Raw genomic sequence first — 24,487 nt, forward strand, 5'->3', positions numbered from 1 at the left:
CACTGTATACACAGCGATCAAGAAGGCAGGGACAGGAATAAACCTTCCCTGCCATCTCTCTAGGAGCTCCGGCTGAAGTTACAGCCGGCTCCCAGCTTCAGCAGCTGCACGATCTCCGTGCAGCTGCTGTGTTCTTATTGGACATACCAGTACGTCCTGTCAGAACTAGGCAACCACTTCCTGGACGTTTATAGTCTATGGGCGGTCCGGAAGTGGTTAAGCCTATAACTTTGGAATAGCTGAACAGATATGGATAATAAACATAATATTTGCATACTAACACAAATTCTCAGGGTACCAGGACCTATCAAATTATGTAGGCCATTGGGCTTTTCAGATATGGTGACAAATCCTCTTTAAATAAAATAGGCAAAAAAGAAAGGGCCTGACTAGCAATGGGAGGCTGGCAGTCGCAGAAATCATGTACACATCATAGGCAAGTCTGAATAGCTAAACAGAATACTTTGGAAAAACACTAGTAATAGAGGCGTCAGTTATCTAAGGTGAGGTCATATCTGTTTTGACAACTGTAACCCTAAGATAATAAGATAAGATAATTTCATGCTCATCACTCAGACATAATATTCTGTAACACAGGAGGAGCCTGCTCAGCCCCAAGGAAACCCATAAAAAGAAGAAAGAACAATTGGGGAAATGTATCAAACCTAGCGCAAAGAAAAAATGGAGCAGTTGCCCATGGCAATTTGAGAAGATGGGCATCTCCAGTTGCAAAAAAAAAAAATATGTCATCACTTACTGAGTAAAAATATGGAAAAAAAATAATAATAATTTCAGAGAAAAAAAAAAAAAAAAAGCGTCTTTCTTCATATCTGCACTAAGTTTTAAAATAACTTCCCCCACATAGTATAGATGCATATTTTATATGGATCTTTGGGGGCCCCCTTGGGGTCCAGGGCTGAGTAGCAACTGCTACCACTGCACTCCCTAAAGCTACAGTCCTGGATAGGCCACTAATATCAGATCAGTGAGGGTCCAACGCAGGGTATCCTGCCAATTGGCTGTTTGAAGGGGCCGAAGCAAATGGAAGGATCCCATTAATCAGGGTAACAATATTAGAGCTGGTAGGCACCCACTGTAAATTAATGAAGATAATCCCAATATTCAACTCAATTTTTTACTATAACAAGATCATCATATACTTACTCTTCATCGGTCTGGACACATTTGTCAAGTTCAATCACATGAATTCCAATGAACCAAACCAGATTGGAGAAATACGGCACTGCGGTTTTATCTCGAATGTAGTGTAACATGGGCTGGTTGTTAACTAAAAATAATATATATATATATATATATATATAAAAAGGTTAATATACAAAATAAGCACAAGCAATACATTTATTTTTTTTAAGCCTAACAACAAGCCAGTGACCTTGAGAGGTCTGTGTCCATTAAGCTAAAATAGGGTGAAGCCTGTATATTTGTACACTCAGCAGCGCTTTTAACGATTATAGCTTATGCCGTAAATGTGTAACAATATTTCCTTTTTTTATTTGCTTCCTCCAATTACAAAAATGTTATGGCTGCCACATATAGGAGAGGGCTTGTAAATCTGTGTTTAGTAATGAGATTGTAACCAGCAATTAAACTAAGTAAACAGCATAAAGTAAGGGCGTGCGTTACACATATATCATATATACATACACAAGATTGATCGTGTGTGTGTGTATATATATATTTATAAATATATATATATATATATATATATATATATATATATATATAACTCATATACACTGTCTGATACATATCCACACTGTAAACATCAGATAAATCTAGACAGAAAACTGTCCCTGCCAAAGAATCACCAATATATACACATCTAAGCAAGTCTGCTGTGTTATGCACCAGTGCTGGATTAGGAAATAGAGGGGGGGGGTCCTCAAAATGTACCTAACCTTTCAACAAACTTTGCGTACATCAACAGTAAAGTGTGTACACAAGGATTAACACTATTTCTGGCCATTACAAGACATGTATTGTGTAGTTTTTAGCAGTTTTCCCCATTGCATGTTCTCTCTAATTTTCAGTTCTCTCTGAGCTGGTAGATGGAAACTAGATATTATGTTGTCTGCTATAGAGTGCACACAGAGAGTAGAGGACAATCTACTCTATGGCACTGTCTCACGCTCTCCAAAGGAACCACAGGATCAAATAGGTATTATAGAGAAGTACTGACCTGTGCTGATGTGAATACAGCACATAGGGCGAGATAGCTTACTCTAATCTGCAGCTGCGTCTCCCTCCTCTCTCATCAAGCTCCTACTCCTCCTTCCACCTCCCCTCACTATAGAGTTCTAGAATTTTTTAATATGACTCCTCTGTGACCTTCTGTCCATTTAGCTCTACCAAGACGGATTAAGCAGAGATTTCTGAGTGAATGTCAGTTTACCATGGAGCACAGAGCAGAAAAAGAACCATACAAGTGTAAAAAGGCATTTTTCTGTGATGAGATACATTACGAAGTTTCTTATAATCGCCTTTACTATTCATTTATACAAAGTTTGTTGAAAAATTAGTTTAACTTTTTAGGAATAACAAAAAAAAAAGCAGAATTAAGGTCACAAGTATATAAAAGGCACCAGTTACGTATAGAAGGTGGTGGGATGATGGTGGAACTCTAACACAAACATCTAGAGATGGTGTAACCCAGCTACTTAGATATAGACATTTCAATCTATCTTTTGTACAGTACAGCCAAGGCTATACTCAGATCACAATCTGTCCATTTACTTACTGGACCAGTCTAATAGATCTACTCAAACTAGATGCACATTTGCATAGGGTTCAATGTTAAAAAAAAGGCATCTGTTGTCACCAGTCTTTTAATGGGACACAAATGTAATATATTACGATTTTGGGATTGAAGAAACGGACAACAATGGATCCTTTTTTTTCCATAGCATTGAATTGAACCCTATGTTTCGGTTTTACCCCATATCCCATGTTTAACCCTTCTGTTTGGCATCATTTTTAAGCAGAACTGTTCGGATCTGCTAATCTGACTATAGCTTTATCTGTATACATGGAATACACAGCATTACCTGGGTGACAAAATCAGCGCCTCATCAACCCACAATTCATTTTTACCCAGTAATTGAAACAATCAGATCTTGCCCTCCTCATGTGATATGTAAATGCAAACACCACTAAAATCCACATCATCATCCCACCCGTTTTATTATGGTCTAGTGGTTTAACAATGTAAAAGGTGGCAGGTTATGGATTTCAAAGCAGTCCAGTGGTGGGCAATGTAAAGGTGAACACTTGATAAATGTCCCCCATCCCCATTCGGTTAAACTTGTTGTGGTTTTCATGCGCCAATATCCAAAGACAAAGTATCTTGTGGAAGAAAATCTATATGTGATCGTACTATAAGCCATGTGATAACCAGGTTACCATCTGATGCCCACCACTGGCTGCTTCATTTCATGCAAGATTACCAATCAGAATACATGCAAAGGGAAAGCAATGGTAAATGGTTAGCAAACTTACATGACACTGCGATATGGTACATAGGGGTCACCAGAGAGGAAAGGGCAAAAAATAGAAAATAATTATATTCAGAACCTGGGTCATTTAAGCATCAGTAATTACCGTCAGCGTGGTCATGTATCCATAACTATTTATTTTATTATATACACAACACATCTTAATTTCAGTATGTAAAATATGAATGAGCAATTAGAATCTACAAATGGAAAAAAAGTGACACATATAAACAAGCACACTTATATTGACACCCAAAATATAGGTCATTGAATTGTTCCCGTCTGCCAAACATTACAACATCTATTGAATAATTTCTTAGTTACAGCCAAACCTTACCTTTCCATTTTACAGAAAATGCCTCCTACAACTTGGTACTTGCCAAGCTTTGTCTGGCCCCTGAAAAACCTACTAACATCCCAGTCACAGGCTAGCTGCCACTAGCCCACCATGATCTACAGTGGCAGCATAGTATATAAGAGTTGGACATCCCCGCCACTGCTGTTGCAATGCTTAAATAGGTCCCTGTAAGTCTCTAATTCTGGTCACTCTTGACATCCACCAATTCATGGCTCAGTCTATCACTGCCCACAGCAGTGACCCATCTCAATCAGTGCCAAGAAGGACCAGAAAGTAGAGCCCGGCAGGGAAACCAACAAAATGCCAACAGGGAATCAATGAAGTGAGTAATGCTTATTTTAATTTTTTACAATTTCCTTTTTATTAAACCATCCCGTGGACTAGTGGTTAAGTGTCCCAAATACGTCCCATACATATACAGTATATACTCGAGTACAAACCGACCCGAATATAAGCCAAGGCCCCTAATTTTACCACAAAAACTGGGAAAACTCGGGGGCCAAACGGTGGCTCAGTGGTTAGCACTGCAGCCTTGCAGTGCTGGAGTCCTTGGTTCGAGTCCCGCCAAGGGCAAAAAAACCATCTGCAAGGAGTTTGTATGGTCTCCCCGTGTTTGCATGGACTTCCATCCCATTCTCCAAAAAGACATACTGATAGGGAAAAAATGTACATTGTGAGCCCTATGTGGGGCTCACAATCTAAAAAAAAAAAAAAAAACTGGGAAAACTTATTGACTCGAGTATAAGCCTAGGGGGGAAAATGCAGCAGCTACTGGAAAATTTCAAAAATTAAAATGGTGGGAGTTTTTGGGTGCAGTAGTTGCTGGGTGATGAGGAAGGGGAGGGGGTGTTTTGGTTGTCTGTCTGCCCCTTCCCTGAGCTTGAGGACTGTTTTTTTTTTTCCCCACTTCCCCCTGGCTGAATATAGGGTATCTGCAGTGCTCCTATTAACCCCTTCCTGACTGAAGAGGAGCACTGCAGATACCCTATATTCAGTAGACTGGGCACTTTCAGACACAGGGATACCTAGTGTATATGTGTATTCTTTAAGTTTTTTTGTTTTTTTTTCTTTTTTTCACAATTTTATGGGAGATTCTATACATTACTATTGCGGCTGGTCATAGACCTCCCCCCCCCCCCAATAAAAACTGTGCTGAAAAACTCGGCCTATACTCGAGTATATACAGTACATGTATATCTATCTATATCTCACACACAAAAGGTGGCTACTTTGAAGAACCTAGAATATAAGACATATTTTCATTTGTTTCACACTTTTCTGTTAAGTATATAATTCACATGTGTTAATTCATAGCTTTGATGCCTTCAGTGTGAATCTACAAGTTTCATAGTCATGAAAACACAGAAAACTCTATGAATGGGAAAGTGTGTCCAAACCTTCGGTCTGTACTATATATATATATATATATATATATATATATATATATATATATATATATATATATATATATATATATATATATATATATATATATACACACACACAGTATATGTGTATACATAATTATCTCAGTACACGAAAATTATTTTCAAGTACATATGCTCTGGAGCGGATACACATCTTCTAGCGTTCGAGAAGTGCCTTTATTATTTTCTAAGAACATGTCCTTACAATTTCACAAATACCTAAGTGTTTGCTCCGCTTCCTTCTACCAAGGCATTGAACCATACCCCCAGCGAATCCTCATTTACAGGAATTATATAGACTTTACCTTTAAATCTCATTAAATTTGTTTTTCTACTTCCCCCTAATTCACAGGAAACTATTAGCCTGCTGCTAGGTTACAAACACAGTGAAGTTGCGGTTACGTCCCAATCACTAGCTGTACAAGTCTGCTAATTTGTATTACACATGCCATCCCTCCAGGCTGCAGAGATAGACAGATAAACTACCTGCTAGGGCTGGCTTCTCACACAGAGATTATCAGGAAAACATACCACTGCAGTTTTTCTAGAATTTTTTTGAGTCAAGGTCAGAAGGGAATCCAGCACATAATTTCTTTTTATTTCTCACTTCTTTCAAATATCGGATAAAAAAATATGCCAATCTATTCTCCAGGATGTAATTAGGAGAACAGTGCACTCTGTATGCCGCCCTCTAGAGGGCAGCATCCTTAACATCATGCATGACTCAGTTAAAAAGTCTACTATCATGATGCGGATTTAATTGCCAAATTAGTATTTCTATTCCAAAAGGAACAGATTCCCAGCTATGGACAGCAATGTTTCGGCCTATTGGGCTTCCTCAGCATAGCGCAGGGATACTGATTTGGCAGAGTGAGAGACTATAGACCAGGGTCAGGGGATAAACGCACACATCAGGGAGAGTGTTTGCCTACATAGGCAGTGCGGAGACTTACAAATCATTCCTGCTCCGCTAGGGATTCTTTTAAATATCGACATCTAGTTTTGAATTTAAAAAAAAAAAGAAACAGGTCCCCATGCTTTTTATGCCAAGTGACCATGACGGCCAATCGCAGGTCTCAAAGGTCACCACTTCACAAATGGCACATCACAGTAGTCACGTACTATTTGTGAAGAGGTCACCGCTGAGAGCTATGAATGGTTGCAGCCATCACCTAGTACCCACAGGATGCCACGGGTGACATTGTTCAGGGGACCTGTGTACAGATAGCCGAAGCTGGACGAGAAGGTCTGGATAGAGGGGAGCACTGCTTTCTTATGCTTATGGCCCTAATAGCTTCAGTATTCACTAATCAAAAACCTAAACTGACAAACCCCATTAAAAGTAGTGCAGATGCTGCGATGATCACGAGATTTTATTAGCTCGCAAATTCCATCTACAGACTCGCAGTTGGCTCGTCATTTCCTTAGGTAAGATATTCAACTTATTTTAGCTAGCTGTCTTTTTTTTGTCATTTGCATATGAGTGTACTATGGGGACATACTTGACCCCATGCAGCATTCCAGAGTGTCACCGCTTATATTGTTTTTTTATTTTCTGTGCCTCTGGTTTTATGTGTATGTATTGTGTATATGTTTTATATATTTTACTGGTTTGCAGTTTCCCTTATATGTATTCCCTTTGGTTTGCCCCACTGTTTGGTTCACCCCTGCAATTGGTACAGCCCTTGCCAATCAAAGGCCACTGGATTGGGTCTGGGGGACCGATACAGCCTCAGAGATAAGCGAGTAGTGTATAGTGGAAGATAGTGAGTGTTGGCACTTTCACAATGTGCTCTGTGGTCTCCATTCAGCCCCTGAGAGAGAAGATTCTAGGCCAAGGCCTTGCTCAAGACAGCCCTGATATAGGGAATATTCAGTGTTTTAACCAACTAACACAGTGCCAGGAAGAGAGAAGGAGTCCTGCCTGCCAGGAGTTGTTATCCAGGACCCACATCATAAGGTAACTGGGCTGGGAAAGAACTTGCTTATTAACAACCCCTAGAACCATCTACTGGCTGTGGAGAAGATACTGAGAGTTGTTGGAGTGGAGTGCAAGACACTTAAGTACCATCAGGTCTGGGCATCCCTCAGCCCCAAGACTGGGAATGCCATAGAGCTGGGTGACTACTACCCCCATTGGGAAGCTACACAGTAAAGTTGTCCTGTTTCAGTGTATCACTGCCTCCAGAGGAACCCTCTCCAACTAGAAGCGCCCCGGGGAACCTATTACCACCACCATCCAGTAGCACACAGGTCCCCCTTGTTGGAGGTGTACTGGGGGAGATTGTTTGAGGGCACTCGGCCTATCCGATGACACAGTTATCGCCACTATTACTCCCATCCTTTGGTTCCCTCCATCTGGACTGCGGCACCCATATTACTGCCAAGTATCCAAGCTATATAGTCAGTCTAATGCCCTGAACTAATACAATCACAGATTTATCCGTTTGGGTCATGAGACGTGGGCCAAGAAACGCCATAACACATGCACAAAAATACTCAAGTGAATCTGGCCTCTCTCAGCAGGGAGGAAGTAAAAGGCTGGAGTACTTTCACTTTCCTCCTTCTCTGTATCATATGGAATTAGATAAGAGCTTGAAGCAGAAGTAAAACAGTAAAAAGTACTATTTTTTCTATTTGAGATTAGACACTTGAATTTAAACATTGAGAAGGTTTTTGAGAGGATCGGAGATACGCTTTTGCTGCGACTCACTACGTTTTTTGGGGTTTTTTTTTTTTTGTTTTGTTTTGTTTTTTTTACATGTTGGGTCTACAATTTTAAGTTCAATTTGAAAAAATATATATAACTTCCCAAGATATTAACATCTTTAATAAATTATAACAAATGATGCATGATCCATGATCTGAGATCTTCTGAGCATTTATGCATGACCCTAAGAACTGTGGTTTCCAAGGACATAAAAAGCAATAATCAGAGATGATTCTCTATGTGAACTATGGAGGAAATGTTGTAATACTTGTTTGGTAGTTCTCAAACAAAATCCCTCCAGATTACTCAGAATTTTGTAAAAATAAATATTGGTACATCTTTCAAGCAGCTCACTTTTGCCATCTAGTGGTTACTACTCAGATTGCAATGTGCAGAACAAAAATCACTAGTGGGAAAAAAAATAAAAAAAATTATAAAACAAAGTCAGGCCATTGGGACCATGTACCACCCGATATACCCAATATTTGAGCCCTTAGGGCCAGTTCACACTGAGTTTTTTGGTAGCGGATTTTTTGGCACCTTAAAATCCGCCTGCCAAAACGGCTTGTTCCTTTTTCTGCTAGCTAGTAGCGGAATAAAGAAGCGAGATGACCTATCTTGCCGCGGATTCCACGGCTAAATCAGCCGCAACACGAGACTCCCTCCTGATTAGGCCCATTCATTCGGACCTAATCCGGAGTGGAATGCCGCAACGGTTGCGGAGCACCCTTAGGGTATGGACACACCATGTAGACTACTAGGCTAGGCTACTGGTACTCTCACTTCAATGTAAAGCGGAGTTCACTTGGTGCATTTTTTCACAAATATGAATGCATTTTTATTGGAAAACAGTCTGCCTTTTTGTGCAAAAACATACCATCATACAGAGTAATATCCCATCCACACAGAAGGGTATTCCATAGTGGTGCCACCGAATTTTCCAAAAAGGTCGGACTCAGTTAAAGCCAAAATTTTTGAGTTTCACCACTCACAGTTAGTGACCGCTGATTGTCTCAGGGGTCACGTTGGCATTATTATGCATCATAAAACCCACGTAACCATTGAATCCCTATCAGTGGTTTCTGACATCATGCAGAAACACTGAAGAGAACCAGAAGCCACGCCAGAGCCCAGGGAAGGTAAGTAACATATTTTTTTCTGTTTCATCATTATACTCTTGGGACTGAAGACTGCCTCTTCCTCAGGCTGCCTTGCCAGGGAAATATGCCTTGCATGCTTGGGGTTGCATGCCGACCCCTAGGATAGAGGGTAAATATCTGATAGGTGGGGATCTGACCTCTGAGACCCTTGTACTTCCCAACAAAGGGAAATTCAGTCTGAATGTAGCTTGGCTGAATGTAGGAGTGACTGGTGGAAAGTGCTGTCATTCACTTGAATGGGGGTGCTGGAAATAGCCGAAATAGAACACTCAGACCCCTCCTTCGCGGTCTTTGGATTGGCGGAGGTCCCAGCAGTCAGACCCCCACTGATCAGGTATATGTGTTCTACCTTACAAATAGAAGTTAAATACTATTTATGGCATTATCCCTTTAAATGTATTTTTGTATCTTTCACTTAGACTTATTGTTTGTATCAACAATATAAGGGCTTATAGCTTTAGAATAGCTGAATGGATTTGGTTAAACATAGCACCAAAATACTCAGGGTAATGCATGTCATTAGTCAGTCCTCTTTAAAGAACAGATAGCTTATTTGTAAAATGAAGTCTATTTCAACAGTCTAGTCTGCAGCCAAGTCTTTTACACTATAGCTTGCAATAAATCTGCATGAAATCTGCAGAAAATATGAATGTGATGTACTTCTAGACGTTCCCTATTGCTATTGTGATAGTGACACTAGATATCCATATATCTAGCATCTACTTCTAGTACAATATTGTAATACTGTGTGTATGTGTCTTTTCCATATCAATTTATGTCTCATAAATGCCACAAAAGAAAAGTAAAGCTGCACAATAAACTCAACCATATCAGATTTTTTTTTCTCTATAACCGCAATGTACCATTATTACTCCCAAAAATTTCACTTCATTAACATAGGTGTTACCATTGCCCTTGCGAAGAGGGGACTGGTACAGAAAATGAGCCCTCCCCACAACTAGCCAGATGACATATTCTTACCTTTGTAAATATTTAAGGTGATGTTCCTCACCGCAACGCGGACCATGTGCTCCGGGTGGTTGAAGAATTTAATTGCTTCAGTGTAAAGAGCAAAATCATTGGTGTGCTGGAGGAGAAAAAAACACAATTATTAACAATAACATCAAACAGAGGATTACAGAGACCTGGCCGTGTGGAGACTGACAGATCCTAGCTGACTAGGTGGACCTGAATATTGCTATAGATAAGATAGAACAGCAGGTGGCTCTATAATATGTAAATAAATGACTCTTCACTACATTGCGTTTTAACAGCACGTAAATGGCAAACATGGTTTATTTTATGGTCTGTACAACGAATGTAATACTTAATGGCGGAACAACATATAGTCTTAAAATGACTAAACGTAAAAACAGACATCACTGGGAGTGAGTTTTTTTATATAGAACGATAAGCAGTGGGTTTTGTGCAGTTGATGCAATTTTCAATCATGATCAACTCCGTGGTGGTCTCTCAACATTGACTTCAATAAGAAAGATGCCAATAACTTTCGTTTTACACACAGTGCTGCTAGAACTGATGGTTTGTCCAAGGTCCGGGTGCTAGACCCTGACAGATCACATCCTGATCACCTATCTTGTGGATAAGTGATAGGTATGAAAATTCAATTTGGGGTTGGATAAGCCCTTTAAAAACGTCCTGGAACTTCTAATGGGCCATTCACATGGAGGAATTTGCAGCCGACTCAAAGCAAGAGCAGAGCAAGGAGCAACCCAGCAAGATCTGTGTCAGCTTTTTGCACTTGATCTACACAGAGCCAGGATTTGGAGAGGAAGCAGAAGACCACCTAAAACTTATCTCCAATCGAGTTCCTCCAGGAGTTCCTTCTTATACGGAGTATGGAGGCATTGGTGGTGGAGGACTCTCCCGATTCCTCCAGATTTGAGCGTCTCTGGTGGCCCTGGATCTTGTTCCAGGAGTCATCTAACTTTTCCGCTGCCTTTGCTTGAGTGCGACGTGGCCTCCTATCTTCTTTCTCCTCCTTTTATCATCCTCCTTTTCTTCTGTCCCCTTCGGTTACAGGTCTGGTCCCCCTTTTTGCTGTTGCGCGTTCCAGTGTTTACGTTTTTCGTATCTTTCTCCTGCCCTTTTCCCCTCTATGTTTTGAGATGGTTTACAATTGGTCTCCCTGTGTTTTTCCTTTCTCTCCGTTTTCTCCTCCCCTTTCCTTTTTTCTTCTTTTCTGTAATTGTGACGTTGTTGTGCGTAATATGCACTGTTGTTGCGGTTGGGGGTCTCCTCCCTGGCTGCCCAGCTTACCGGTATATATGCATCTTAGACACTGCACAGCTTGTTCCTTTTCGGTTTGTGTTTTATAATATTGAAAATCTTTAATAAAACCCGTTTATACATAAAACTTATCTCCGAACTCAGCCATAGGAATGACCCCTAATACAGTATAGTATAGTACAACTCGTTTCTCTAGACCTACATCTGAACATCCGCCCCCACTACCTATTCCTTAATCCCAGCTTTCCTTCCTTGTCAGGCTCTCCAAGACTAGAATCATACACGCAGGTTTGGATGCAGTTTATGCTGTAGCTTTTTTTATCCAAAATCAGAACTAGAAGTCCTTATATTTTTCCATTCCTTCTTACAGTTTTGCTTTAAAAATATCATATCAAAACTTCACCATAATAACTGCTTGTGTGATTACAGGTTAATAATCACAATGACGGAATGGAAATCTACGTGGCCAAATACAGTCCCTAAGGGCCCAGGATGAGTTCACCAGTTCCTGTGAAGACTGTATGACCGGATATATGCTTATCAGAGATTTTTAGCAGGGGTTTGGCAGCAGTGATCATATGATGCCAGCGGAAGGATTATTACACACCTTTTCCTGTTAATTAGAAACTATGATTACACTGTGGGACTGCATATGAAGCCGGCTTATATCTGACATCAGATCAGCAGACTCACTGATGGTATTTATTCAGCCAACAGCTGTTTCTCCTGACCCGACACCTCCGGCAATGGTATATTTCACGAGAACAGAATGACCAGACCTTTGGCACACACATTACATGGTCAGCGGGAATTTGTCTCATCTCTATGCCCATCCTAAAGGTGCTTTCCGAAACTTTAATATTAACCCCTTAAAGTAAAATGATGCAAATATAGATCATCTCCAGAGTAAGTTATTGTAGAATCATCATTCTGATTCTGTGGGAAGAATATGCAAATCTGCCTTCCATGAAGTAATTAGGAAGACAGTTGCTGCCTCATTGTTGCAAACCAATAGAGGGCGCTCACTGGAATGTGCAAGCCCGTCTTAAGACAGGATTCCAGTGAAACAACCCAATAATGGCTGCTCCCTTTAGCCTCATGCCCGACCTTCCAAGAGGCCTTTGTTTAGCAATGACGCTGGGATTAATACCAGGTATAGTCTCTCAATCGAGGACAGCTGTTTCGATCTGGTTGGATCTCATCAGCCCGATGTAGAGAGGACTGTCCTCTCTACATCGGGCTGATGAGATCCAACCAGATCGAAACAGCTGTCCTCGATTGAGAGACTATACCTGGTATTAATCCCAGCGTCATTGCTAAACAAAGGCCTCTTGGAAGGTCGGGCATGAGGCTAAAGGGAGCAGCCATTATTGGGTTGTTTCACTGGAATCCTGTCTTAAGACGGGCTTGCACATTCCAGTGAGCGCCCTCTATTGGTTTGCAACAATGAGGCAGCAACTGTCTTCCTAATTACATCATGGAAGGCAGATTTGCATATTCTTCCCACAGTTCCTTGCAAAGTGGAGTGCTAAAGGCTTAACAAGTCTCCACACACCTATATGGTGGTCTCTCCCTAAGGAGTGACAATATCCCCCATTCTGATTCTGATCATTCTGCGGTGACCATGGGATCTCTGTGGGAGAATGACCAAGCTCTGGCTGTGGTCAGTGATAGCTCCAATTGTGACCCCTTAGATCTAAATAACACCAACACCCAGATTGTGAAGGCCCAATGGCTTGCCCAACAATGGTCCTCCCCACCTGTTAAAAAAAAAATATATATAAGAGGTTTTGCCACGTCCAGATCGACCAAAATTAATTACCACACAATTTAACCCTCATAGCGAATGCCAGAAATTTTTTTTTAAAAATATATTTTTTTTTTGTACATGTCACCAACCAAAAACCATAATAAAAAAAATGAGATGAAAAATTGAATATACCCCAAAATGGTACCAATAAAACCGTGTACTGCAAAAATAAGAACTCGTGCAGCTCCATCTGTGCCAAAATAAATAAGCCACAATACAAAAACAATATTTTTCTTGCAAAATTAGTAAAACAAACAAAAACTAAATTTATGGCCTGAATTGTCTTACTAACAGACTTAGGGGGTGTTCACACATTGGAAACGGATGAGGATTTTGACTGTGAATTTGAAGCAGTATTTGACCTTGAAATTGGAGAAGTCAAATCCGTATTTGTGAATTTATACAGTATGGCACAAAATTTAAAATCGATTTTAGACATTAACAATGGGTGTTTTGGTCTAAATTCCATCTTTTGAGTCCCATAGAAATGAATGGGACTGAACGATATTAATAAAACATAAAAAGCTAAATGAATACTTGCTGCCATCATGTGGTGCAATCTGTACATGCAGGAAGCAACAACCTTATTTTGAACCAAATCTATGGTAGGTCAGTAATAACATATGCTATGGACCTGCCAAGGTCCCAAAGTAGTCACATCTGGCCCTAGGCTTGTTTGGGCCCTTGGGCGACAGAGTCTTAGTGATGGACCCTTTTGTGACACAATTCATGCAGCAGTAGTATTTTCCTCCAAAAGGGCCAAAGCAAAAAACATTGGGTGTTTTTTTCTGAAATGGACTGTAATACAGGAGATGCAAAGCAGATAAAACTATACATAAGTGTAATACAGGGACAGCATATAAATGTAATACTGTTATACAGTGCATTGCATTGATGGAAGTGCTCACTGCAGAAAAAGGGGTCTCACAGATGATGTATGTAGCCCAATATATATACACACACACACATATATATATTCAAACACATATACAAACAAATATATGTACAGGTACATGAACCCATTCAATCTTCTTGGTGTGATACATACACACATACAGGTACATGTTCTGTCTTTATATGCCCACCAAAACGACAGAGCATTGAGCTGAAGGTAAACAGGTGCCTGTATGTCTACACCTATCTATCTATCTATCTATCTATCTATCTATCTATCTATCTATCTATCTATCTGTACGCTATTCAATCAAGATTGCTAATATGCCAGTAACCGAAACCAAAATTGAGTGGCATGGCGTAGCATATAAACATGTGGTGTGGCACGTAACAACAGGAGTGTCCTAAAATAATTGTTCTTTAAAAAGAATGTCCAGGCTACAATATTTTTTTTTTTAATTAGGCCAAGGGAGGTACAGAAACAAACGAAAAAAAAAAAAAAACTCACTTGTCCGTGGTGCTCCGGTGTCCTCCATGCGTGGACCAGTCCTGCTGCGCAGCTGTCTTCTTTTGTGGAAGTCCTCAAGGTCACGTGACCGTAAGGCCAATCAGCAGCCTCCGTGGCCTAAGGAAGGGACCCAGGAAAATCCCAGGTAGTGACGTTCCCAGGTCCCTCCTTTAGGCTGCTAATTGACCTCAGCTATCATGTGTGATCAGGACTTCTGCAGGAAGAAAACAGCCGAGCTGCAGGACTGCTATGGGGGACACCAGAGCACCAGGGACAGGTGAGTAGAAATATATATTATCCCCACCTCCCCCAGCCTAATTCAAAATTACATTTGAGTCTGAACAACCTCTTTAATCGTAATTGAGATAAACTGTTCAATTAATTTTGATTTGAGTCATAATTGCTGAACCATTGTAAAACACGTGATCATTTATTCAATATACACCTAAATGACAAAATAAAGGCACCTGGAAATACACAGACATGTTTTCTTTGTGCAACTCACGGTATTGATGGGATTGGAGGACAAAATAATGTGTATGAGCATAGCCCAAAAGACGACTGTAAAAGGAGTTGCACCAACTTTAGAAGTTATCCAGTATAGATAGGGTAGAGGATAACTTCACGATTGATAGGGCTCCTGTCAATCAAGTAACTAGTCAGACCCACACCTAGAATGGTCCAATTTCCCCTGTTACAAGTTACTATGGGGTCCCATAGCAAAAGTTCTAATGTGATCCTATTCTACCATGACCATAAGCAACAATTTCAGAACTTGAAAAGTGTATCATTATTTTGATCTCCTTTAGATACTGGGATAACTGTGCTGTGACAGTACAGGAATAATGCACACAGTGATGTCACAGTACAGGGATAATGCACACAGTGATGTCACAGTACAGGGATAATACACACAGTGATGTCACAGTACAGGGATAATGCACACAGTGATGCCACAGAACAGGGATAATACACACAGTGATGTCACAGTACTGGAATAATGCACACAGTGATGCCACAGAACAGGGATAATACACACAGTGATGTCACAGTACAGGGATAATGCACACAGTGATGCCACAGAACAGGGATAATACACACAGTGATGTCACAGTACAGGGATAATACACACAGTGATGTCACAGTACAGGAATAATGCACACAGTGATGCCACAGAACAGGGATAATACACACAGTGATGTCACAGTACTGGAATAATGCACACAGTGATGCCACAGAACAGGGATAATACACACAGCGATGTCACAGTACTGGAATAATGCACACAGTGATGCCACAGAACAGGGATAATACACACAGTGATGTCACAGTACAGGGATAATACACACAGTGATGCCACAGAACAGGGATAATACACACAGTGATGTCACAGTACAGGAATAATGCACACAGTGATGCCACAGAACAGGGATAATACACACAGTGATGTCACAGTACTGGAATAATGCACACAGTGATGCCACAGAACAGGGATAATACACACAGTGATGTCACAGTACAGGGATAATACACACAGTGATGCCACAGAACAGGGATAATACACACAGTGATGTCACAGTACAGGAATAATGCACACAGTGATGTCACAGTACTGGAATAATGCACCCAGTGATGCCACAGAACAGGGATAATACACACAGTGATGTCACAGTACAGGAATAATGCACACAGTGATGTCACAGTACTGGAATAATGCACACAGTGATGCCACAGAACAGGGATAATACACACAGTGATGTCACAGTACAGGGATAATACACACAGTGATGCCACAGAACAGGGATAATACACACAGTGATGTCACAGTACAGGAATAATGCACACAGTGATGTCACAGTACTGGAATAATGCACACAGTGATGCCACAGAACAGGGATAATACACACAGCGATGTCACAGTACAGGAATAAAGCACACAGTGATGTCACAGTACTGGAATAAAGCACACAGTGATGTCACAGTACTGGAATAAAGCACACAGTGATGTCACAGTACTGGAATAATGCACACAGTGATGTCACAGTACAGGAATAATGCACACAGTGATGTCACAGTACAGGAATAATGCACACAGTGATGTCACAGTACTGGAATAATGCACACAGTGATGTCACAGTACTGGAATAATACACACAGTGATGTCACAGTACAGGGATAATGCACACAGTGATGCCACAGTACAGGGATAATGCACACAGTGATGCCACAGAACAGGGATAATACACACAGTGATGTCACAGTACAGGAATAATGCACACAGTGATGTCACAGTACTGGAAAAATGCACACAGTGATGTCACAGTACAGCAATAATGCACACAGTGATGTCACAGTACAGGGATAATGCACACAGTGATGTCACAGTACTGGAATAATACAGACAATAATGTTACATTACAGGTATAATGAAGAAAATGATGTCATATTACCAAAATAATGCAGCCTACGATGTCACAATACAGGAATAGTGCAAACAGTGATGTCACAGTACAGGGTAACGCTCACAGTGATATCATTGTTGGTATTATCCATGTTCTGTAACATGACTGTGGGCATTATCCGTGTACTGTGACAAGTATCATGGCCACTATGACATCCCACTACATGAATAAAGCACCTAAAAAAACATCACTGTGCACACTATGACATCAAAGCAAATGAAGAAAGTAATGACAATATAATGTTGTGAATGTCACATGTAGGCATTGAAGATGTCCCGACAACGTAATAGAGGTGTAGTCAGTTTTCCACATTCTCTTCCATCATCCATAGGTATTATTAATTGTACCCTAGATCTCAATGGCAATGAGCCCTCTTAGTTGTTGGACCCCATAGGAGCTGCTGTGTTTTCTAGTCTGCTAAATATGCACATGTCCAGCCAAGAGGAAACACAAGGAGGTACACATGAGAACATTAAGGTAGGTCCCTGTATCAAGGGATAGGGAAAACGGCGATGGAGCTAGAGTGCATAAAAAGCTTTGTGGTCCCTTAATATTCAGGATCAGTGGATCAATTCTTGCCCAAATAAAACACAACCATGTTCCCTGAAGTACTACAACATCAGGGTGTAAGGAGGGGTTACTTTGTCGCTGTCCTACTCACCTCATTGTAAAAGAAGTGGACAGTATGGCTGTTGAGTTTCACGGACAGCGTTTTCAGGAAGCAGATATAATAACCCATGATCTCTTCATCCGAGAAATCAAACTTGTGGACGATGATGGAATTCACATGGTTATTAGACAGCAAGTAATCTGACGGTAGAAAAAGAGACATGTGGTAATGTCCATGATAGTAGGGTCAATTACTTTCAGAGAGAAACTTGAAAAAGGTGACAATTTATCATAAGCAGCACAAAAACCATGTCAATAACAAGACAAAGGCGGCAACTTCAACGTGCAAAAGAAATCTCCATAATGCTTAACTTACTTTTCAGTCTTAGTATTAATTGATTCATGCCAGATTAACAAATTCATTATTTGTGCAAAAAGTTTCAAAATGACCAAAAGTAAGATGGTGTCCATTGGCAGGAAAATGCAGAAAAGTAAGCCCTGCTTGCAGGACTTTTCTCTCCGCATTTTTCAAGTGGATTCGGGAATGGAGACACTGAATGGAATTCAGGCACAGTTTAAACCTAACCTTACAGAGGTTCACACAATGCACTGTTCTCTCCATTAATGGGATTTGCCCATAAACCCAACTTATTCCATATCCAAAGGATTTTGGATAAGTTGTAGATCAATAGGGGTCAAAGTGTTGGGACCCTCACTGATCATGGGGTCAGGGGTATCTTGTACCACCGTTAGAATGAGTCAATAGTCGTGAAGATACACAGCTGTTCCATTCATTTCTACGGGACTGCCAGAGACAGTCGAGCGTGGTAGTTTGCTATCTCTAGAGGTCACAGAAAAATTAATGGAGTGACAGTCAGGTGCACAAGGCAGTCTCACCCTATTCTCGTGGTCAACAGGAGTCCCAGTGGTTATGCAATTCAATACACAAACAACAGAACAGTTATAAATGAAGCCACCAGATGAAAACGCATCAATAATACACTTATACAAAGAGTTACTGGAACATCTTCTTCCGGTAAATAAACTTTCTGTGCTTGGATATTAAATTGGCATACTAAGCAATGCGGAACGGTCCAGGAAAAAAATTAACATTAACTTTATTCTTTTAATAGGCTGGGGGCAATGAAAAAGAAAAAAAAAATACTCACCTTTCTCTGATGCCTCCCACTGCAGTTCGGTCTTCTTGGACCAGTGTTGATGTGTGGCGGAAGTACCAGCCACAAGTGACCAATCAGCGGCCTCAGTGAAGGACATGAGAGGTCACTACCTGTAATTTCACTGGTCGCTTCCTTTGGCCTGCTGAGGCCAATATGCGGCTTCAATAGAAGGGATGCGGAATGTCAAAGACGGCAAGCAGTTTCACTTTGAGAAGGGCGGTGTCAGGCAGGGGGGTGTCAATCAGTATCAGAACTCTACTGGCTGACACCGCCCTCCTGAGAGTACAGAGCTTAAATATCAGACACCAAAACTAATAGCATTGGTTGCTGGGGAATGGTGGGGGCAAGAGAAAAAATGCCAACTGAACCAAAATCAGTGGAGCAGCTCCTAGTAACAGATGGGAAGAATTGGTGGAGGTGGCAAAAAAATGTGATCTATCAGTTTTATTAGGTGCAGGTTCCTTGCATCCCCTTCCAACTGCTGTTTTCATTAAAACACGGTGACCTGCCACGCACTATGATAGTCACATCATGATGGACAACAAATCACTACTATTCCAAGTTTTTGGCGTCATGATCAAGTGGTAGCAGGCAGCAAGTTATCAAATGGCAATGAAAACAGGAAGCAGGGGGGGGCCCGTGACCTTCACTGCAGGAACATATGAAAATACAGTTAACTAACATTTTTTGTTCAGATTTTCGGTCAGTGAAATTTTCATTTTATTCCCTAGCAAACTCCTTCAATATACCTGCAATATTCATTTCTCTTGCTCCACAGTCTACATGAAATACACAAGGCAGTGAAAAGTGCATTACAGTTAGGGCTCATTCACATCTGCACCCGGTCTCCGTTCTGCAGGTTTCCGTTTCCTGCACAAAACAGAGGCAGGAGACAGAAACCTGCAGGACTCTTTCATACCCATTCATTTGAATGGGTTTGAAAGATGTCCGGCCGTGAGCGTTTTATGCTCTCCGACGCGAAACCGTTTTTTTTTAAAACCGGACACAGAGTCGAACATGCAGTACTCTGTGTCCGATTTAAAAAAAAAACGGTTTTGCGGCGGAGAGCATAAAACGCTCACCACCGCTCACGGCCGGACCCGGTCTGACAGGTTTCCATCTTCTGCATGCAGAATACGGAAACCACAGAACGGAGACCCGAATGCTGGTGTGAACCTAGCGTTACTATGTATGATGTGTCATTGTATAAACAGTAACTTACATAAAGATGTCTCATGATTTATGTTCTCAAACAACATGTTCAGTGTCTGCAGAAGTTGCCCGCAGACGTAACGTCCAGATTTCTGACGCAGAATATTCAAGAAGAAAACAAACATATTTTTCTCCAGAAAGAAGCTGCAACATAAGAATTTACAACATCAACAAAACAAAGCATCACAATTGGTATACACTTACAGGCGGTGTCCGATAATAACTACTTATCACTGGGGTCTCACCACTGCGATCCCCCCCACCTGAACACCTGAGGCACTCACATATGCATGATACCACTCTGTTCAAAATCTATGGGGATGAAGAAGACAGCAAGAGAGATGGTCTTGGCTGCGTCCATCATTTCCAAAAAGCTTAACTGGAGCTAGAGCCAAATGTATTACCATAATTCCACACACATGGGGGACATGGAATCCCTGTTCATGATCAATAAGGGTCCCAAAAGTGGGATCACCACCGATGAGATGCTGATCACCTACCCTAAGCTTAGGTAATAACTTGTTTTTGTGAGACCAGCACCACGCCTTGTTAATGTTGAACATACAGAGGGTATAAATTAAGAAAAACTATTAAGGATGGCCTGAAGAGGTGCTTTGTGTCCTTAAGGAGACTGCCTTTGCAGGACACCTTTCCAGGTGGCTGGGGTCTGCTGGGAATTTTGGTAAACAATATGCACATAAATTATATTTAATGGAAAAAAGGAAAATTGCACCTCTAGCATCAGAAGGTCACTTTCTACAGTTCCTGGCTTTCAAGGAGCCTAGTGACATAACCAGGGATTAAAGCCAAGCCAGAATATCTTCCCAAAACATAGCAGGGTAGTGGCCCCCCAGGGGAGAGAGGCCATATACATAGGTCAGGAGAGCATTACTAAAAACATAGAATGACAAACCAGGGGGCAGAGGTCCTATCTAAAATGTTTTGCCAAATACCTCATATAAAAGGCAGGGAGACGCTATACAATGGAATCTATAGGAAAAAAGAAGTTAAATAATGTAAATTATAACCAACAGGTAAAAGAAAAAACTGTAAACGGTGTTTTACACCAAGTTCACACTAGCGTTCGTTTCTCTGTCCTTGAAGTCCTTACGTCTGCTAAAAAAAAAAAAAAAAAGGCAGTTACCCCGCGGACACCAGCAAAACCCCATAGATTATAATGGGGTTCGCCAAGTGTCTGTCAGGTTTCCAATGATCTTATACTGAAACCGGTGGAGAGAAAACTCCTCTGACTTTTCCCTACATCAGTTTTAGATGGAATCTGCGGTGAGGTCTCCTATGGATCCTCCGGCGCGCAGGTCAACCTAACCATATCAGAAAAATAATACTCTAAGAAGAAAAACAATGCATCTTTCCCCAGTATGGAGGTGGCCACCCCTCACCCAAAGTAACAATTCGTACTTACTCAAACACTGAGCTGTCATTCTGATCTCCCCAGATGAGAATCTCTGTGATAGAGCGGATGGTCTCCACCAGCAGATTGCGGTTGAGGTCTGTGACTGTGGTGTTCTTGGTTAAGACGTGATACATGTACCTAAAAGACAATGAAAGGACAGCTAGTAAAAAAAAAATGTATGTAGATTGTGAGCCCCACATAGAACTCACAATTTTTCCCTATCTGTATGTCTTTGGAATATGGGATGGAAATCCACGCAAACACAGGGGGACCATACAAACTCCTTGCAGATGGTTTTTTGCCCTTGGCAGGATTTGAACACCAGGACTCCAGCGCTACAAGGCTGCAATGATAACCACTGAGCCATCGTGTGGCCCCAACAAACTAGAGAAATTTCAACAAAAGGACCATCATACACAACTGCATTTTGTCTGATTTTTTTTTTTTTTAATACCTTTTATGCCTCTCCCAGTTGGCATAATCACTGAGAACTCCCAATAGATAGGTCACCCATATTATCCCATTCATCTAATAGGGCCCTTTTAGCCTCTGTGTGCTGTTATACCTCAATATACCTTTTTTCAGCAGACTGTACTATTCCATGCAGAGGCCCCGCACGCAAAAAAAAACGGCATGCTGTGCAACATGCCGTAAATTGAGTAATCCTCCAAAAAGCTAAATTTGGGCCCTACCATAAGAAAGGCCCATGCTAATGACGCTCTCACCCACTCGCCACCACTCTGACACTGACCTGGTCCCTGCTGCTCTCCGACACACACAGGCAATGCCCAGAGATGCCTGCTCAGCCAATCACTAGTCAGCCCATGAAAGTACCCCGAAAGTGGCGGTTACTTTACAAAATAAGGCTTTGTTTGGCGTCTTCATTAACAGCTATGTAATGGACCATGCAGCGCCCCTACATGTACAATATTGTACCTATGTGTAATATAGTGGCCACAAAAGTGCCCCCCCCAGTGCCCTACATAATAGCAATACAACACAGTGCTCCCACTTGTAATATAATGACCTCAAAGGTGGGCCCCCACATGTCATATAATGGCTTTTACACTGCTCCAAGTAATAAAGTGGGCCCCACCCATAATGCCCCCACATATAATGGCCCTCATGTATAATATAATTCCCATACTATCTCTAAATACAATGGCCAATATATAATATAATGGCCCCCATAGTGCTCCCATGCTCAGTGATGTTTAAGGAGTGAATGGTAAGCTCCACACACTTCTTACTACTCCGCTCCATTCTTCCTCCCTGTTCTTGGGCCTGTTGTTATGTCAGTACTCTGCGCACCGCGGTAGAATAGTGACCCTGCGGTTTTACTGTGTCCACCTCAGTTAATGTTCATGGTGGACACACATGCTCAGTGTTGCTTCTTTGTCTTCCCCACTAAGTATACAGAGGGAGATCCCTGGTGTAGCTCTGGAGGTACAGTGTTGAAAGATTTCATGGTTAATGGGGCATATAGATCCAGGATGACTCCATATGTAAAATACCAGTGATGATGGCTGTCTATATGGATTGTATAAGAGAGCCTGCTCCAGGATTATTGCGCGTTAGTCCTCACACCACTTACTGTTGTATTTTCCATGATCTTTACATGTTTACCATAAGATTGTGTGAATGAAAGGTAATGTAAAGTTGTGCTTGTGACGTGTCCTGGTACATACTGTATAGTAACCGTACTGGCGAGACTATGAGAGGCAGCAAATAACTCACAAGAAAAGAGTTGTCTGGAAGTTATAATTATGCCAAATGATAAACGGACTGCGAACTCTACCAAAATAATCCTACAGGCTCAACCACCTGGACAGGCGTCCGACTATTTATATTAGGAACACAAATGTGCACGTTGCATTGCAGTTTTTAGAAAACAATTAAAGTTGAAACCGCACGTTGCAGAAAAAAAACGCTGCGTTTTACAGTCCCAGCCAATTTAATGATATTTTATTTAATCTCATCTCCAAAATGTGTTAAAAATTATGCAGAAAGGAAAGGGGGGGGGGGGGAAGAGACAAAACATAACCTTATTAAATCTAGGCCTCTCAGTGTAGATCAAATCTATAGGACTTCAGTTCCTTGTCCTAATCTATCAGAGGATCAGAACAACAAACAGAAAATTAATAGTTAGAAGAGGAAGACGATCTGTAACATGTTCACTTTAATGTTAAAACAGATGGACCCTTCTGATACTTTACATTTTTTTAGAAGAAAAAAGATAATGCAGACTGAACTGGACAGCAATGTGAATGTAGCCTTAGCCTAGAGCAGTGTTTCTCAAGCTTTTCAAAGTACCCCCTAGTCAGAAAAAGTCCCAACTGAATCCCCCCAAAGTCACAATCACTTATAAATGATTTAGGCTTGGTTCACATCTGCGCCCGGGTTTCCATTCGATGGGTCCGCTTGCAGCTCATTTCTCTCTGCATTTTATATGGGGTGAGGGGAATGGAATCCCCGTATGGAGTCCAAGCGCAGATGTGAACTGAGCCTCATAGCAGTTATATAATGACCCCCAGAGTACCTCCACTTGTACCCCCCCCCCCCCCCCCAAGTGTAACATAACGGCCCACACACCCAGAGATGTCTATATCACATGCTGCACTGCCCAGGATGGACACCCACACATATCCATGGGCACCAGCCTTCCTTTAGATAAGCAATGATCTGTACTGACGGAGAAGCTCATTGCAATTAATGGTGCCCCAGGAGAAAGTAGTAAGTTGCATTTATCACTCACCCCTCTGCCCCATGTTTCTTCACTATTCCAGGACCCACAGTAAAAATGACACATGCAGCCATGCATAAGCTTCCATCCTGGGCAGGGGGATCTGCATGAACTGCAGCATGTGGATCAGTGGATCTTAGTCGCATACCCTCAGGGACTTCCCGGTGTACCACTAGGGTGCTCGTACCACTGGTTTTGGAGTCCAGACTGCTTAGCTCAAAAACAATTGCTGAGATTTCA

At 41.4% G+C, this 24,487-nt stretch overlaps 1 protein-coding gene across 6 annotated transcripts in view; it reads right to left on the minus strand.

Annotated features, from left to right (window-relative positions):
- CLEC16A (C-type lectin domain containing 16A) overlaps positions 1–24,487 on the minus strand; it is a 183,005-nt gene that overhangs the window by 156,493 nt on the left and 2,025 nt on the right. For 5 of the 6 annotated variants that reach the window (XM_075285768.1, XM_075285766.1, XM_075285767.1 and 2 more), the window contains exons 2-6: positions 21,514–21,642; positions 20,101–20,234; positions 17,753–17,901; positions 10,149–10,254; positions 1,165–1,288 (exon numbers count right to left, since the gene is read on the minus strand). In XM_075285768.1, the coding sequence (XP_075141869.1) occupies positions 1,165–1,288; positions 10,149–10,254; positions 17,753–17,901; positions 20,101–20,234; positions 21,514–21,642 (642 nt within the window). Of the gene's footprint in view, positions 1–1,164; positions 1,289–3,516; positions 3,645–10,148; positions 10,255–17,752; positions 17,902–20,100; positions 20,235–21,513; positions 21,643–24,487 lie in introns of those variants that run through there. The other variant, XM_075285770.1, reaches the window with a different exon arrangement.

This window comes from Leptodactylus fuscus, chromosome 8, assembly GCF_031893055.1.
Source record: "Leptodactylus fuscus isolate aLepFus1 chromosome 8, aLepFus1.hap2, whole genome shotgun sequence".
In the NCBI taxonomy this organism is placed as follows: domain Eukaryota; kingdom Metazoa; phylum Chordata; class Amphibia; order Anura; family Leptodactylidae; genus Leptodactylus; species Leptodactylus fuscus.